At 38.3% G+C, this 18,193-nt stretch overlaps 1 protein-coding gene across 1 annotated transcript in view; it reads right to left on the minus strand.

Annotated features, from left to right (window-relative positions):
* The window catches only part of Gucy2f (guanylate cyclase 2F, retinal), an 80,604-nt gene that overhangs the window by 26,529 nt on the left and 35,882 nt on the right, over nucleotides 1-18,193 (minus strand). Inside the window, exons 7-9 of the mRNA XM_051141983.1 lie at nucleotides 11,209-11,298; nucleotides 3,500-3,676; nucleotides 1,149-1,305 (exon numbers count right to left, since the gene is read on the minus strand). Of these exons, the coding sequence (XP_050997940.1) occupies nucleotides 1,149-1,305; nucleotides 3,500-3,676; nucleotides 11,209-11,298 (424 nt within the window). The remainder of the gene's footprint in view (nucleotides 1-1,148; nucleotides 1,306-3,499; nucleotides 3,677-11,208; nucleotides 11,299-18,193) is intronic.

Consider the following 18,193-nt stretch of genomic DNA (forward strand, 5'->3'; position numbering starts at 1 on the left):
AATGGAATTACGGGAAAGTATTGGATTTTGCCTTTTCTACATGTCTAATTTTTATAGAACATTTCAAGTACCTGCCATCTCTGCAGCTATTATCCCAACACCCTAGTGTAAAGTAAGACACATGGCAAACCAGGCATTCAAACCAGAATTAGACAAGTAATTACCACACAGCTATGTCAGGACCAGGGCGGGAAAGAGAGAGGGGAAAATCTCACAGCTGTCACTATCATTTTCAAGACTTTCAACTCTTCCAAAACATGAATGGACAGAGAAAGAGAACACTGAGGTCTGTTGACTGGGTGAAAATCTGAACTGAACTGCTGTGAAGTTGCTGTATGGTTTGAGTAACTCGTGAGCCTCTGTGTCTGTAAATGGGTGAGCTGGACTAGATGGATTCGTACAAGTTAGCGTTGTATGCATTTTGAGAAGTGCAAATATGATGCCCTTAATGACCGGCTCTCCATCTGGGCATGTATAATGTATAACGAAGTCAGCAGTTTTAACACTTGTCAGCCCACCACCATTTTCTACATCCCCTCCCCACCCCTTTTGGAAGATTGCTCTCCCACACCTCAGATTTCTCTTTTTGATTTGATGAGGTAAGATTCTGCCAGGCATTCCTTAGTGTTCTGGTGCACTAGATAGAAGGCAAAAATACAAAATGGATGTCACCAGCATGCCCACTCACTTACAAGTGTGCCACTCTGTCTGAAGCCATAGACAAAATCCATAGAGCACTCATTTGCACGGTGCTGATACGCTCTAGTGACATCCCATTCTAGAATATACTTTGTGGGAGTCCAGCTTCTAAATTACTCTCCATTCAATCTGACAAGTATTTATTGAGCGCCTACTGTGTGCCTAGCACTCATCAAGATTCTCCCCGGACTGCTGGGGTGTCTAAACAATACAGTCTAATCCTGTCTCAGCGGGGACAGAGCATTATTGCAATGGCTTTGTTTGGAAGGAAAGGCTGCACTGAGGTTACAGCATGCAGACTTCATTCAAGTCTCTTGGCTTGGAAATGAGGCTGGATTTTCAACAAAAGTGAGGAGTTGAAATCACCCTAAGGCTTTAATTCAATGCATAGTTTCATTTGAACCTTCAAGTTACCCTGTGTACATCCGAGGGTACACTTCATTGCTTACCTTCTTCAGAAGGTTCCTCTTCAGAGAGTCTCAGCATTTCTAAAATGTTATTAAAGCCATAATCTGTCACTTTTAGTACAAAACGCCCATCTACCACACAGTTCCGAGACTTTAGCCTCCCATGAATAAATTCTCTGTGGTGTAAGTATTTCATTCCCTGTAGATGATACAACAAAATTTATTTAGGCATTTCTTTCGCTGTTTTGTGCTTTTAGAGCTAATTTCTGGGATTATTAATGGCATCGATGATTATGATCCAGAATTCAGACTTTTTTCTCTTTTTCACAAACAAGGGAAACCTTTGATAAGATGTTTAGGTCCATTCTAGCTTTAAAATGTTTGGCTTTGATTAAGAATCATATCTTATGTTTATTGAGAATTATGTGCTACTGGGAGACCTGTTGATATTTAAAGCACAAGATGGATCCATTCACATGAAATTGCCAGGAAATGGGAAATTCTGATTTTCCTCACTAGTTCTAATACAACTCTCAATCCATTATCAGCAGAAGTGGAAGCTTGATGTGGCTTAGAGGGTTGGCAATTTAACAGGAGCTACAAAGAAATAAAATATGTATACTGTAGAGCTTTCAATTCTTCGGAGAAAGCATGTATGCTTGCATATATGTTAACAAACAGACAAGAACATACACTGCAGCTTTGATTTTATGGTGTGTAATTGGAAATAAACTAACCAATAAAGGAGTAGCTAGATTTAGCATACATGTTTATGCTTGAAAATTCTGCAATACTTACAAAGAATGTCAATCAGTATGTACTGATATTAATATAACTATAAACCAAATCGAAAGTACAAAATAGTGAGTTGCCAAGTTATGTGATGGCATGTGTATTAGAAACAAACAAAATTGTTATAAGTAACTAACTTAGGGTAGAGGTGATGAAAGAAGAACAGAGTTAGATAAATATCAATATTTTTCCCATATGTATCATAGTGTTTGAGTTTAAATGTTAATTTAATGTACTATTTTTACATAAAAGAATATCTAAATGGAGAAGAAATCTAGGTATTTTGGACTCTAAAGTTGCTTGAAAGCATTAACATGACATTCAAATGTGATGTATAAGAACTCTCCATCAGATGTGCTTAATCCTTCTGCACAGAAAGACATCTGTATTTTAGTGCAGTCATCTCAGAATTGATGATACCAAATGTCCTTGCAGTTAACTGTCTCTGCTTTGCATCCTGATACCCTTTCATATTCCCATGCTTTCTATTTTGTGCTCTCAGGAAGGCCATAGTCTCCACTAACTGCAAGCCCAGTCTCCAATGGGCAAGATTTTTCCCAGGCCAACTAGTGTTTGAATATTACTCATCACAGGACCGAAGAAGATTGTCACTTAGAGACCTCTCTTTTAACTAGCTGGGTTTTGCTTACAGAGTAGAAATGGCAATAGAATAAGAATTAGGAGATTTTCATTTGCATTGGGTAAGACAATATTAATCATCACAGCATTCTATTATCAGCTCTGCCACTTAATAGTCAGCTAAGAAATGTGTATTAAGAACCAACTACATGTGGTAGACATTGTAAAATAAAGACTGCCTGATTTAGTATCTCTGAGCCTCTGGGTAAGAGGGTTAATCATGGCCATCTTACAATGAGAAAGAGATGTCTTTCCCTTCCATATCTTCTTGCAAGGCTGTGATTAACATGTACATAGTTCAACAAGTAATCAATTATTTAGTCTGAGTCCATTAAAATAGACATAGACAGAGCTTTATGGCATATCATAGAGTTCATTGGCTCTACAGAAGCTCATCTATGGAACTTGCATAGATTCCCATTGTAGTACTCCATGGACATACAGTGGAGGTGCTACCTTATATAATCAGTTTGTCCTATGGCAGAGAGGTTCACAGCCACACAGACTTGCAAAGTCTCATCATCTACTCCTACAAGGTGACACGTCTTTAGAAAACGAAAGCTAGCAGCTGATTTTAAACATTGTTAAAGATTCTGGGAATGAGTGCTTCCCCATATCCACAAAGCAGAGAAGTGAAATATGGTTAAAGGCATAGGAGAGCTTGATAGTAAACAGAAGAAGAGAGAGAAGTCTGTCCCTCAAATTGAGAAGGAACACAGACAGATACTTTCTGTTATCAACACTCTATAATGCATATGGGCAAAAGGGCAGTGAGGTGGTGGGGAGTCAGGACTTGGGAGACAAGGTGGAGGAGTGAAATGATCACAATAACCCACAGGAAAGAAAACATCTCAAAATCTTACATTCCTAACCTAAATATAGAACAAAAACAACAAGCCAAATTCTTCGTAAATTTCAAATCTGTGAGGAAAACCCAAGACTCCCTTAGTTTTGCCATTAACCTTAATGAGGTCCAGCAGTAGTGATGATTTGAACATCCAATCGAGTTTCACATCATCATTTGTCAGTATGTCTTCTAGGCTCCTTCGAGAACAAAATTCCAACACAATGGCAAACATCCCTGAATCATAAAAGAAGCCCAATAAAGGGTTGACATTCTCATGCCGCAGGTCTTTCATCTGCAAAGAAGACATACAGAGACCAGTCACAGCTGTCTTGTCTCACTTGCTGACTGTTGCCTATAATACACAAAATGTACACCAATAAGGCTGTGCAAAATGTCATGATGAAGACCACCATCTTTATACAAACTGTAAAAAGTTAAATAAAATATAGGAGAAAAGAATAAAAACAACGCAGGCACTTGTCCCAGAGAGCTCATACTCAGCACAAAGTAACCGGAAAGTGATCTGAAAATTAAATTTCCTCATGTAATGTGTTTTAAGAGAAACCATAAGATGTTGAGTGAGCTCTGAGAGGTTAAATGTCTCATCCAGAGAGAAGTGAGGGAGGCAGGTATCAAAGGAAGCTTTCCAAAGAATTGATAACTAGCTTTATTGAAGAACATAAAAGTTGGAGGAGCAAAATACTTCTGAGTTGAGGGAACCACAACAGGTTTAGTCTTCCCGGACTACAGTACAATGGAGAGAATAGAAAATATCGAGCTAGAGCAATAGACAGGGGCAATGAGCCATGGAGTAAATATCATAATTTTTTTTTTTAGTTTTTTGAGACAAGGTTTCTCTGTGTTGCCTTGGCTGTCCTAGACTCACTTTGTAGACTAGGCTGGCCTCAAACTCACAGCAATCTGCCTGCCTCTGCCTCCTGAGTACTGGGATTAAAGGTGTGCGCCACCATGCCTGGCCTCATAATTTCATTTTCATATGTGTTATATAATTTCATAGACAACCCTGGTATGTAATTTAATTATACGTTATTAATATTTCAATTACATAGATGTAAGACAGGAAAAAGTACCCCTCCATAATCATTCGCAGACTTCTTCTTGGGTTTCTAAATAGACAGTCATGATATACATCAATACAGGAGCTTTGAGGAAAGTGTAATGGCAGGTTTTGAGGTGCTCCACCCGTATCCTGTATACTGTTTACTCTTCATTCTCTATCTAGCTGCTGTACATGTTAGCTAACAGTTTACATGCACTACCATCTCAAGAAAACTGTCCTATGGCCTAGAGCCACCTTATTAAGAGGCAAGGCCCCACTCACAGACCTCAGGCAAAGATTCAATGGGGAAAGCACACAAATTCAGCCTACATGAGACCATGTCGTTTACTGTGTGCTTCACAATGTCCTCCATGACATTATAGTATTATTAGCCTCCAGGTGAGATCAAACATTTACTTATCTTTTCCCTCTGCTCTACCTTGCTTCTTCTGTCATTATATTACTTGAACATGAATTCCCATCTTAGGCTCAAATTTTACATAATCTACCAAGGCAAATGAAAAATCAAACTTCCCTGTGGAGAACGCCAATAGTTCCACAGCGAAATTATCCATGAACATCAAGTTGGAACTTCTCCCCCTTCCTGTGACAGGGTTGTGTAACAGCCCTGGCTGCCCCAGAAACTTGCTCTGTAGACCAGGGTGGCCTTGAACTCAGAGATTCACATGCCACTGTCTCCCAAGTGCTAGGATTAAAGGTGTGTGCCACTATTGTTTGATTGCTTGCAACTCCTTTAGAGTGTTACGTGTTTGTGGTTTAGATTTCAGGAAACAGGTATGATCTGAGATCAGATGGACGGAATGTAAGTGTGTAAATTTTAGATAAAATCAATGTGCACATGAGAATACCCAAGGACATTATAGAGAAGAAAAAGAAAAATTATATCAGCACTTAAGGATAGAAAAATAAGGATCAGCTCACATTAAAAGTGTCTTAAGAGGGAGGCCGTAAAATAAAGGAAGTTCTGTTTAGACCAATATCATTAGCATTATAAAACACAAATAAGCTAAATATCAGAGAAGTCAGATAACATGAAGAAAATGTTGGTTAAATTGGCCATTACATTTATTGATCATAGAACAGTACTATGCAAACCTGTTTACACATAAATACACACGAACATACATATATGTGTATGAGTTGTACATTAACTGCACAATAATCTAATTTATAGATCAATATTTGAAAAAAATGTATTTACACTCAACATCTACATAGCTTTTGTTACTCTCAAAACAATATGACAATTTTGCACATGAAATTTATATTGTAATAGGCATTACAAATAATCATGACAATGTATATAGTAGGGTATTCATAGGTTGGATACAAGGTAGTGTTCCCCCTTTTTTTTTTTAAGAGATTTGATTATTCACAGATTTTGGTATCTGAAGGGTTTTTGAAACCAGTCCCCTGATTACAGGAAGTACAACTCTCCAGCCATATATAATTACATATATGTAAGTGTACACACATTCGGGTACACAGAGATTTAGAATGATAGCAACACTGAATGAATAAAAGCAGGTTAGATCATAGACATATATTGGAGCTACAAATCTCATGTCAATAGATGGGAAATGAAAGAAAGAGTTCAATGACTATCACATAGAGTTTAGAGAAGATGACTGTCCATTTACTGGTCCAGATTATAATGTAAAACCTTCAACAAGATAATCTCAGCAAATTATGTTAGTCATCATAGGAATGAGAACTATTGACTATCTCATGTGTGTACGAAGTGTGTACAAAAAGCCTGACACCCGTGGCAGTTATTAGTCTGCTTCAACCTCAGGTTACATGTAACAATTTAAGCATCTTCTAAGATTTCATTCTCTGACAAAGCAAACAGCCAAAACTACTGGGCTCTGGAAGTGTGTTCTAGAAATAATAAAAATGGATTAGGAAAATAATTTAACTCCCATTCCCTAGTCTTCATATCAATGTGAAGTACACGCAGTGGGATAGAAGAGAAGGGCTATGCTCCATTTCTAGGTTAAGGCTTTTAAGAAGCAAATATACTCCCTTGTATATTATTTTTCCAATCTGTAGATAAGTATACATGTTGATAAGGTCATAGGACATAGGAGAGCCATAAGATGGCTATAGCCTGGATTCCTGAACCACCATTTTGAAGGAGGATCATCTGCTAATCAAGAAGACCCTGTTTTTGTTTCATTTGGGGTGTTGTTGTTGTTTTGTTTTGTTTTGTTTTGGGTTTTTTTGTTTTGTTTTGTTTTTGTGGTTTTGGGGAGTTTTTGTTGTTGGTGGTGGTGGTGGTGTTTTATTCAAGATAAGGTTTCTCTGTGTAGCATTTGATGGACTCACTTTGTAGACCAGGCCAGCCTTGAACTCACAGAGATCCGCCTGCCTTTGCCTACCCAAGTGCTAGGATTACAGGTATGTACCACTGCATACCTGGCTCTTATAATAGAAATGTTATGGTCTAATATCACCAACCAGTGTATTCCAAAAGCCAAGGGCCTTTTTGAGCTTTTTAAAAACTACATTTTAAATTTTTATTTTTGTGTATATATGTGTGTAAGAGTGTATGGCACATCTGTTGTGATCCTATGAAAGTCAGAATAATGTGGCAGATCCCCAAGTACTGGAGTTCCAGATGATTGTGAGCCACCCAGCACAGGGTCTAGGAATTGAAGTAGGGTCCAATGAAAGAAAAGCCATTACTCTAAACTGCCAAGCCATCTCTTAATCCCTGACTTTTAAGAATTTATACCTCTTTTTGTTCCCACCTCTTTCTAGCAGTGTTGGAACAATTAGGAAAAAAATAAAAATTATAACAAACAGTAAACATATTGACAAATATAAAGGAATGTACTTTGTTTAATTGTCTTAATTTCTATAAAATATATATGGACATTTAAAATCAATATTGGCCCCGCATTATGTGGTTCATGATATACATGAAGGCAGTATACATTCAAACAATAAAGCAAAGAATGGAGACAAGCTGGAAAGACCAATGTGTCTACAAAGTTGCCATATTTTAGGGAACGGGGTACTAATACTAACTCTAAGTATATTGTGACAAGTTCAAATGCTACCTCGCCAGGCCACAGGGGAAAAGGACACTCAGTCCTGATGCTACTTGATAAACTGAAGGGAATAGAGGAGAGGGGATGGAGGAAGAGGGAGGGAGGGGGGATTGGGAGGAGAGGAGGAAGGGACTACAATCAGGATATAAAGTGAATAAATAAATAAATTTAATTTAATTTAAAAATACATTCAGAACTCTCTAGAGCAATTAATTTAAAAATTCAATAAAGTATACCTAAAATGAAAATATAAGAAACAAGCTGAAGTCCCTCCACATAATTTTAGTCCAAAGGAAGGCAAGAAAAATAAACAAAATAAAACAGAGAACTAGATGAACTAGAGGAGAACTGACAGATCAAACTCTGGATTACTTCAGTCGATGTCTCAATGTACTGAAGACTATTGCTACTGGGTAGGAGTTACAGAACAGCAGAGGGGAGGCAAAACAAAACAAAACAAAACAAAACAAAACCCAACAACAGATGTATGCTTCCTGAAAGAAATGAACATTAAATCCAAAAAAAATAGACTGAAAGTAAAAAGATAGAAAAATAGAACACAGCCAGGCACAGTGGCACATGCCTGTAATCCCAGCACTCGGGACTCAGGGAAGCAGAGGCAGGAGAACTACAGTGAGTTTGAGGCCAGCCTGGTGTACAAAGCAAGTCCAGGATAGCCAAGGCTACACAGAGAAACCCTGTCTCAAAAAACACCAAAAACAAAACAAAACAAAACAAAACAAAAAAACCCACAAAATCAAATCAGAAAGCTGGAGTGGCCATATTATTATTGAATAAACCATGGCAGGCAAATAAGTATTCCCAGAGCTAAAAGTGAGTGTTTTGTAATGATAAAAGCTAAGACCATGCTATCATAAATATGCATGTGTAGCTGTGTCCTGAAGCTGACTCATATTGGATCTCAGGAAGCTAATTTTATAGAATTCTTTCAACTCTCTGTTTGGTGATATTACATAGGTAATTAAAAAAGAAAGAAAAGAAAATACTCATAATGAAAGTACAATTAGAAAACATTCAAAATTGGGTATTTATTTTTTCACACAGACACTACTGCAGATACGTATTAATACACTAATGTGCATCCCCTTAGCACTATAGCATCAAAGTAGACAAAGAAAAAAATCATAGAATTAAACAATAAGGAAATTTTAATAGTAAATAAAAAACATTGACAGGAATTTCGTGAGGATATGTAAGATTTTTAAAAATCAATAAATCTTTCTGATAAACATAGCTGCAAAAAAATACCTAAAAATAGCATCCAGAGTACTTGAAAAGATACTATGTAATGACCAAGTGGAACTTATCCCAGCTATGTCAACGTTTGTTCAATTCTTACTTTAAAGCAATGTGACTTACTATATTAACAGAATAAGGGGATGAATAACAACCATTTCAATAGGTAGAAGAAAACAACGTGATAAAAAAAATTGACAATCAGAAGTAGAAGGACATATATATGACTTACAGATAACATTGGACAGAAGTGCACTGTGTTAACTCCTTTTCTTTTTGGACCAGAAATTTGGCAAACTGGAAACTAACCAACTGGAAAGCCTATGCATGTATAATTATTAAAAACTAAAATAATATAAAGACTAGGGGAGAAGGGAAGGTTTTTCTTATAATAAATGTCAGCCAATAAGTACAGAAAATTTTAGTACTATAAAATTATCAATTAGTAAGTAAAATAGTGAATAAGAGTGGGCTGTAAAAAATAAAAAAGATCCAAGCATGGTGTCTCACACCTTTAATCTCAGCTCCTGTAAGGCTAGGAGCGGATGGTTGCTATGATTTGGAGGCCAGCCTGTACTACAAAGTGAGTTACAGACGAGCCTGGGTTACTAAGTAAGATCCTATCTCAAAAAGGAGCAAACTATTTCTATAGATTCAAATTGTGCAAAAAATAATGTATAATTACAATGAGGAAAAATAACTCATTGGCCAGGAAGCTATACAGCTCAGCCATACAGTCAAAGTTAACATCACCAGCCACATTGTGTGCCTTCTGGATAAAGTGCCCCAAAACGACATCACTCCCGAAATTATCTAGCTAAAGATGTGTAAAGCAAACCATGTGAATACTAGGCAAACCCAGGTGGAGGGTCGCTCTACCAATAACTGATCTGAATGCTTCAAAAATATTAAGATGAAGAAATAGAAGTCTGAGAAATTGTCATATTAACAGAACCCAAAGAGACATACAGTCAACGACAATACGGGAACCTATAGCATAAACTAGCATGGGAAGAATTAATTACATTATAATTGTGTTATGTTAAGACCACTGATAAAATTAAAATATGGGTAGTAATTTAAATACCAGCATTATACCGTGTTTAATTGTTTGATTTTTATCATTGTACTACCTACAATGAGGCACAAAATGCCCTTGGTTTTAGAAAACACACACTAAAGTATTTAAATCTAAAGGGGCAGTGTCTACAACTTGCCCTTAGATGATCCGAATGTTAAGTAGATCTCATAAACAACCAAGCAAACTGTAAGCAAGTGCTAAACCTGAGCAGAGTATGCAAAAGTCCCCTGAAAAGCTCCTGAGGGGTTTTCCATAAAATCAAATTAATGCCAAAAGCCAACATACACTAAAAAAAAAAAAAAAAAAAAAAAAAAAAAAAAAAAAAATGTAATGCACAACCCCTACTTTGGCTCATCTGTTTATTCAGCATCCCCAGTTTGGGCCATTTTGCCTCTCTTTTTTGAATACAGCTTTTTGAGTTAGCATCTCAGGTCATAAAATCACGGTAACATAGGCTGTTTCAGCTGTCTTTGGTCTTCCTGGGTTTATCTCTGATTATTTTCCCTTCAGTTCCAGGCACCAAAATCCTATGTAAGGGAACTACCACATCACCACATCACGGTGTTTCATCTTAACCCTTAGGGCACACCTGGATCCCCAGGGGCCGCATCCCTTCGTTCCCTTTCTTTCTTCACTTCCACTCTGATCTGCATGGAGTTGGTCCTTGTTCATATCTGATGGAATGACTTGCCTGCTTTGTAAATGTGCAGAAATGGTCTGTTGCTATCATTTGAAAGAACTAAAGACAATATTCACAAATCTTTTACGGACGCCAATCCAAGTTCACGGGGGAGACAAGGAGCCCCAAGGAGGAGGCTTAAAAAATGATCATACCTGACTTATTCATAGCCTGCTTCCTTAAGTCAACCATCCAAGGACACTCTGAACATAGCTAGCGGAGTTAGAAAAATAACCATATTTCAAACAATAATTAGCAGGTCTGAAAAATGGGCATGTAGGTGATTATGGTATACTTAATTGATAATTACCTTAATAGACATCTTTTTCTAAAGGAATTATAAGCCGGAAATATGCAAGAAGCATTGTATGTATTGTCATTTAATTAATTCTCTTCTCAGCTCAGGAGGGAAGGCAGTAAAAAGCAGACAGACATTTTGCAAATAGGGGCATGAAGGGAAGCTGTCGGGGAGTTTGGGTGACAGACTCAGGCTAATAAGCTCCTTCTTTGCTTCACATTCAGAGTTTTTCATTTTCATGACTTTGCCACTGGGTCACAGGATCATAGCAATCTAGTAATGACAACGTTCTACTTGCACTGGCTTTCTAAGACTGCCTCCTACGTAGGACTGGCCTGAACAGGAATGTATATAAATAAGGCGTTTTCATACCATTTCAAATACATCACTTGCACTCGATTTGATGGACTTAATGTCCCCAAAATCTCCAGAAGGGAACTTTTTCAGCCACACCCAGTCACCCTGGAAAAAAAGGGAAAGAACACTGAGACTTAGTTGTCAGCAGCTTCACCCACATAAAAGACTTAGAGTAAAATTCAATACAAGCAGGTTTTTTTTCTCCTTCCACACCCTCTACCCTATAGAAACTCCATATTCTGGCTTAAAATGAACTCATAAAAGAAGCTAAAGTTAAAAGTGTCAAAGCGCTCAGGCCAGGGAAACAAGCCACAGGTGTACAGCTCCCAGAAAAAGCAAGGTTACCACTCTGAAATGTCTTCCTTAACTGCAGAAAGTGCTAGGCCAGTTCATTTGTTCATAGCTAAGTGATGTAGCACAGAGCTTGCTTCGATTAATGGTGATAGGTGGTGATTGCAATTCCCACTGCCTTGAGGCGTCTCTAGTGGGAAATGCAAGGCGGGAGATGGAGTGCCACAAAAGTTTGCAGCGTTTACCTTGATTCATAGTTTCTCTAGTGACAGGCTATGGGGTGGAGATGGGGGCCCTCTCACACCTTAATCTTAAGTGACTGATTTAAATGTACATAAAACATTTTTTATTTTGACCCATACAGGTACCGCCAGAGTAATAGGTCATCTAGACCCTTTCAGAAGTCTATTTCCAACTTTTTCCATTCATAATCATTTTTTTTAAGTTTAGATGTTTGTGGGTACGATGTGATAATGCGATACATGTGTACAGTGTGTAATGATCAAATATCAGTAGTTAGCATTGATTCTTAACTTTTGAAACACAAAACTTCAATTTCTAAGGTCCCTATCAATTCCAAACTCAATTATGTCATTGTCTTTCTTCATTTCACTGCCAGTGCCTGATAATTTTCTTCTGCATGCATAGCCTCAAGATGCCATCAGTCATCAAGCCCTACTTAGTTTGGTACAACCAAAAAAATATATATATATATATAAATCAATATAAATATATATATAAATATAAATTATAAATATATATAAATCAATATAAATATAGATTTGCTTTCCTCTGTGATAATGATAATGTCTTACACTGTGCTCCCTCATGTTCAAAGTGCCTGCATGGCTATTCCCTATAGCCTGGAGATTCCATTTCAAGCTGCACCTACTTGCCATCAAGTAGAGATAATAAAGCAGAGAGCTCTCTGCAATCAAATTGTGAAAATAGGAATGTGTAACCACTCTCTTTTTAAGGAATATACCCAGCTGTAGCAAGCAGCTGGAAAGCTGCCAGAGGCAAAGGCTAATTAATGGTAGCCTCAGGCATCTTAGTAACTCCCCTGTACTCCGTTACAAAGCTTCTCCTAGGCAAGGAGTTCAAAGCCCCTCAACTACGCAGTAACTCTAGGAGACCTTCCAGAGCTGGACAAACCTATGAGAGACAAGCTCCTTGTCAGGAAGCTCAGCAAGGCAACGTAGCATCAGTTGAAGTTATAGCACAATGGTCAAAGTGTGACCCTGGACCAGCTGCATCAGTGTCAGCTGGAAACTGTTTAGCAGCACCAAGAATTGAGTCCCACAGGACACCTGAGGAATCAAAAGGTGTAGGAATAGGACGTGAAATGTGAATGTTATCATGTCCTCTTTGTAATTATCGTCCATGTTCAAGTTTGCAACCCAACGCTCAGCCTTTCCTTATCTCTGGGATGCTCCCTTCATTCATAGCCTCTCCATTTACCTCACACTAAGCTTCTCTTATCAAGTTCTGCTCTCAGGCAGGGATCTGAAACGCATTCATAGGCGTCAAGAGGACCTGCCTCAAGCTTAACAGTTTTATCTTTCAAAGTACTTTACCCTTTACAGCTATCAGAGGTTAAGCCTTAAGCCGATAGAACAAAACTCTAACTGGGATCTTACAAAATATGACGATATATAAAACATACTGATGGGGGAACAAAACCCAAAAAGCCTCTTCAGCCTTTTGGCAGCTGTCACCTGGCCCTTAGTAACTACCAGCTGCTATGGCACCTTAGTGCTAATTGGATAATGATGTTTTCCCCCAAGGTGAAAAAAAAAAGTCCTAATTTTTTGAGTATATAATTATGCACTTTGTTTTTGGGCAGCAGTCTTGGCTGCATAAATGCATGCACATTTTATAAGCATGTCTGTTCCACATTTACTCACCCAACACCCAGGTCACAAGGGAGCACATCCCACTGGCAGTGTGTGTAGTCTGCATATCACCAAGCTCTCCCTGCCAATGGAAGCCTCTTTAATGAGGTGTTGAGTAAGGCTATCAGGGTGGGAGAAGCAAACTGGACTCTAGGATCCACTAATGCAGGTTAGGAGAAAGATGCAACCTTAAGGAATTTCTAAAGCATAACGAAAATAATGACTGAGCAATATGCATCACTGGGAATGATGGTAAAGATATAGATGTGAGGTTTGAGATCCACCCCCCAGCACTAGACTGGAATGCCTGCATCTCCTTCTGTACAACTCCCATTTAAGTTAGAATATATTGTCACTGTGAATAGAGCCCTCACAGATGTGATGCCACCATACGATGTACAGTCTGAACAGCAGTTACTAATAGCTCTGACTGCCTTGTAGATTATACATGATACCTTCTTAATGGAGTTAGTTCAGTCAGAGACATAGATTGGCCTTCTATTTGGATTACTCAACGGCCAGAGTAGCTAAGAGTAGCTTTTGAAAGCTGGAAAGTGTCTTAAGTATATCTAACTTAATCTCATATGTCCAAAAGGAACCTGAGACAATAACAGAGCTAGAGTTACACCAATATCTTCCAGGGCCTTCTCTGTTCCCTGTTTCATTGTCAAGCTCCCTCTGTTTAGAGGATTGGTTTGCTTAAATGTTAGTGCTCTCTCTCTCTCTCTCTCTCTCTCTCTCTCTCTCTCTCTCTCTCTCTCTCTCTCTCTCTCTCTCTCTCTCTCTCTCTCACACACACACACACACACATACACACACACACACCGTAAGTGAGTTTTTTATTGAGTCCTTGTGCATCCTCGTTCATGAAAAATGAGAGAAAAGGAGGAAATGGGCAAGTTTTATCTTCAACACATATGGGCTAAATATTTTGTTTTAGTCTCTTATCACTTATCACTTTTTAATTAAGAAGAAGAAACATCAAATTCGATTCATGGGAGTTTCCTGAAGTAATTGAAAATCTATCTGTTTTGCACTATGGCCATTGTGATTTAACTAAAACAAGAAAGCAAGGTCCTACATATGTCTCTGTTTCAAGCTCACAGATAGCCTTAGCACAGCCACTTAATCAGCCTTCTCTTCAGTTTCCCCACCTTTTGAATGAGGTTTTCCAGGTGATTTATCAAGGCCTTTTAACTTTACTGATCTATACCTCAATGATGAGAGACAATGGCTGGTGGAAGGGAGAAAGATAAGTATTATAGGAAGGAGGAAAAAGAAAAGAAAAATCCCTGAGAAAGGTATGAGTGTATAGGGAAAGGAAAGTCAAGGAGGAACACATAGGGAGAGGCTGAGAGTTGGAAGGTGTCAAAAGTGAAGCAGAAGATGAATTCGGGGAGTTCCCCCTCATCTCTCCAGTCCCCCAGACTATGGCTGTGAGAGCAGATCGTAACAAATGCCTCACAACATCAGCTAGCACTGCTTTCTTCCCACTGATCAGCTTATCTGGCTCTCCTTTCTATATTCAAAGATTATCTGTGGAAGGTTATACATCTGTACATGAACCAGGGTATAAATATGCGTGGATGTAGTACAATCCAGAAAAGCCTGTGTTTTGGCTACTTAGCATCAATAAGCATATTATCTGGAAATCCCAGGACTCTCAAGAATAATTCTCTCATTTGCTTGGTTGAGATTGTTTGTTCCCTTGGCTTTATGTGCATGTTTGTGTGTGTGTGTGTGTGTGTGTGTGTGTGTGTGTGTGTGTGTGTGTGTGTGTGTGTGTGTGTGTGCCAGTTCATGTGTGGGAAGTTTATGTGCCTGGCTAGGGTTAAAGAGTTGTCTAAGATGGAGTATAAATCAATTGAATCAGTAGAAAGAAGGAGGAGGAGGAGGAGAGGAAGAAGAAGAGGAGGAGGAGATGAGGAGGAGGAGGAAGGAGGAGGAGAAGGGGAAGAGAAAGAGAAAGTGAAGGAGAAGGATCCAGCAGCTTTTTCAAATGGTTCTCTATTGTAAATTGTTTGAAGTCTCATCAGCCAGTAGATTCGGTTTCAAAGAAGTCAGTTTTCCATAAGATTGTTACTATAGCCCAGCATGGTGATACATAGTCATAAGTCCAGCACTTGTGAGACTAGGGCAAGAAGATTGTTACACAAAGGACAGCCTGAGCTACATAGTCATTACTAAATGACTTAGAGCTGCATAATGGTATCCTCTACTGGGGCGATGCTCAGTCCATAAATTGCTTCCAACACCCACTTCTGGTGTCTAAGGTCATGCACACGAGTGGTGCAGATATACATGCAGGCAAAACATCCACCCACACATTAAAATAAATAACTAAAATATTTTTAAAAGATCATCCTCATTTTATGAAGATAAAGATCCCCCACTCATGAACTGACTGACCAGCAGTCATTCATGGAAAGTTTTATAGCCAGCTCCCTGTTCACCTTCCAAAACAAGAAAGTATCTGACATGATCATCAAGGCCAGAAACAGGCGTTTTTTCTTTCTCAGTTCTACACTGTGACCTTGCAATCCCACTGAATAAAGCACACCATGATTCAACACATAGATTTGTCCACTGAGTTAGAGAATCATAGCAGAGCTGTGCCAGATGTGGCCTTAGAGGCGTCTCTGTCTAGCAATTATCATACCTGGCTGCACATATCAAAAAGCACATCAATGGACTTGGAAAAATACATAAATGCCTGTTTGCAGGTTCCTACCAACCAACTGAATACCACCAAGAGTCAATTGGTAAAAATGGCAGTTTGGACATAGCATTGTTTTTAATTTTTGGAAGGAGATTTTTAATGAGCCCCCGGGATTAAGGACTCACTTCATCTTCTAATTGGTAAGTGAAAAAGGAAAGTTGCTGATACTTATTTTCAGACTCTTTTTTATATTTAATTAATTTATTCAGATTACATCTAAATTGTTTTCCCCTCACTTGTATCCACCTGTTCCTCCCTCCCTCCTGCTTTCACCCTATTCCCCTCCCCTAAGTCTGTGACCGAGGGGGATCTCCTCCTCCACTATATGATCATAGGCTATCTATCAAGTCTTATCTTGGTAGCCTGCTTATTATTTTCAGAATCTTAATGGTGTATTGCAACTGTAAAGGCCTAAGCTCATTCTGTTTGACATTCCAAAGCTAGCCAATCACTTGTACCTTTAGTTTTTCCAGAAAGAAGATTCCTTAAAACCTCAAGCTCACATCGGAAACAAATCTCCCTTTTGATTGGATTAAACCACAGTAAAATCCAGAGGTTTCACGTTTCAAACTAAGATAAAACCCTCAAGTATAACGAAAGACAATGTGTTATGCTAATTGGGTGTGTAGGCCTGGGTAGTCCACTTGTGAAACTTGGCAACTTATATCTATAGTTTTAAAAAGCAAGAATGTATTCATCAGCACTCTAGAGAGTAGAAAGTTCAAAACCAAGGGATAGTAGATTCAATTGTTGAGTGAGAATTGTTTCCTATACCCAACACAGTGTTGTCACATCATTTGAAGTAGAAAAACATTGTGGAAGGGATAAGGACATGTGGGCCAAATCCTGTATGTAGGGTTTTTTGTTTGTTTGTTTGTTTGTTTTTGTTTTTGTTTTGTAAGAGCTTTTCTCACATTGATTTAATCTCTTTTTAAAATCTTGTCTCCTTTTGAGACACATATTCATTGTGCACAGTGATAGGTTTCATAAAGACAAATTCTTTCAAGAATATCCTGTGCTTTAACCACATTCACATCCCCTCTCCCCCATACCCTCCTTCTCCTTATCCCTCCCACTCGTCTCCTCCCTTCTCCCAGTCTTTCTTCTACATTCATGTCATATGTCTGTTTCTGGTTTGTATATTTATAAAACTCTAGAATCCATAGACGAGAGAAAACACATTTGTCAGAGTCTCACTTTTTCACTTAATATCTCAAGCTGTTTCAAATGGCATCATACTGGTCATTAAAATTCAACACCTAAAGTTTGGAGGTTAACATGTTCAATCCCTAGCAAACCCCCTGTGAATAATTTATTTGATGGAAGAAATAATTCACTTGGAAAAAACCAATGCAGCCAACCATCCAAATTCATCCTTGTTTTAGACTTTCTTTGCAGTTACTATTGAAGCTGAGAGTGTCTGCTGCTCTTGGGAGGGTCTCAGAACACAAGGAAACCACACTGAGAAAGCCTCACTTAGGAGGAACAGAGGAACAGAGGGATGGTCTGCTTCCCCTGTTACCACCTGCCTAACTCTTTCCTGCTGAGAAGAAACAGCTCATCTCTACAACTCATGCAAGATTTGTTCTGGTTGCCAAATTCCAATATCTAATAACAATAGGGAGGAGGTGACATCTTAAATCTTGAATGACAGAAACTTCAAAGGGGATTTCTATTTTATAAAACACAAAGTAACCTGTTACTCCCAAAGATAGTACAGGTGTCTAAAAAGAAAGAATTTTTAAAGTTTCTGTGTCACCAGACTATTATAAGTATGGGAAAAACATCTAGACTTTGAAGATTACCTTCAAACACTACTCCACATATCTGGGTCTCTAGATATCTCACAACCCCCCCCCAAAAAGACTCAGGGAATTACTTCTTCTATTACATATAGTGGTATGGGATAACTGGCACATTTTAACTATTTGGGTTTCAAGTCTTTTACCTACAATCTTAGTAAATGTATCAAGTTGAAATATTAATGGAGTTTCTAGTAACATCAGTTGCCAGGGAAAAATCACTGTCAAAAATATCAATCAAACAAGCTTGTAAATAGACACAGAAAAACTTGAGAAGGCTGCCGAGTCTCTCA

This window comes from Acomys russatus, chromosome X (genome assembly GCF_903995435.1).
Source record: "Acomys russatus chromosome X, mAcoRus1.1, whole genome shotgun sequence".
Classification (NCBI taxonomy): Eukaryota; Metazoa; Chordata; class Mammalia; order Rodentia; family Muridae; genus Acomys; species Acomys russatus.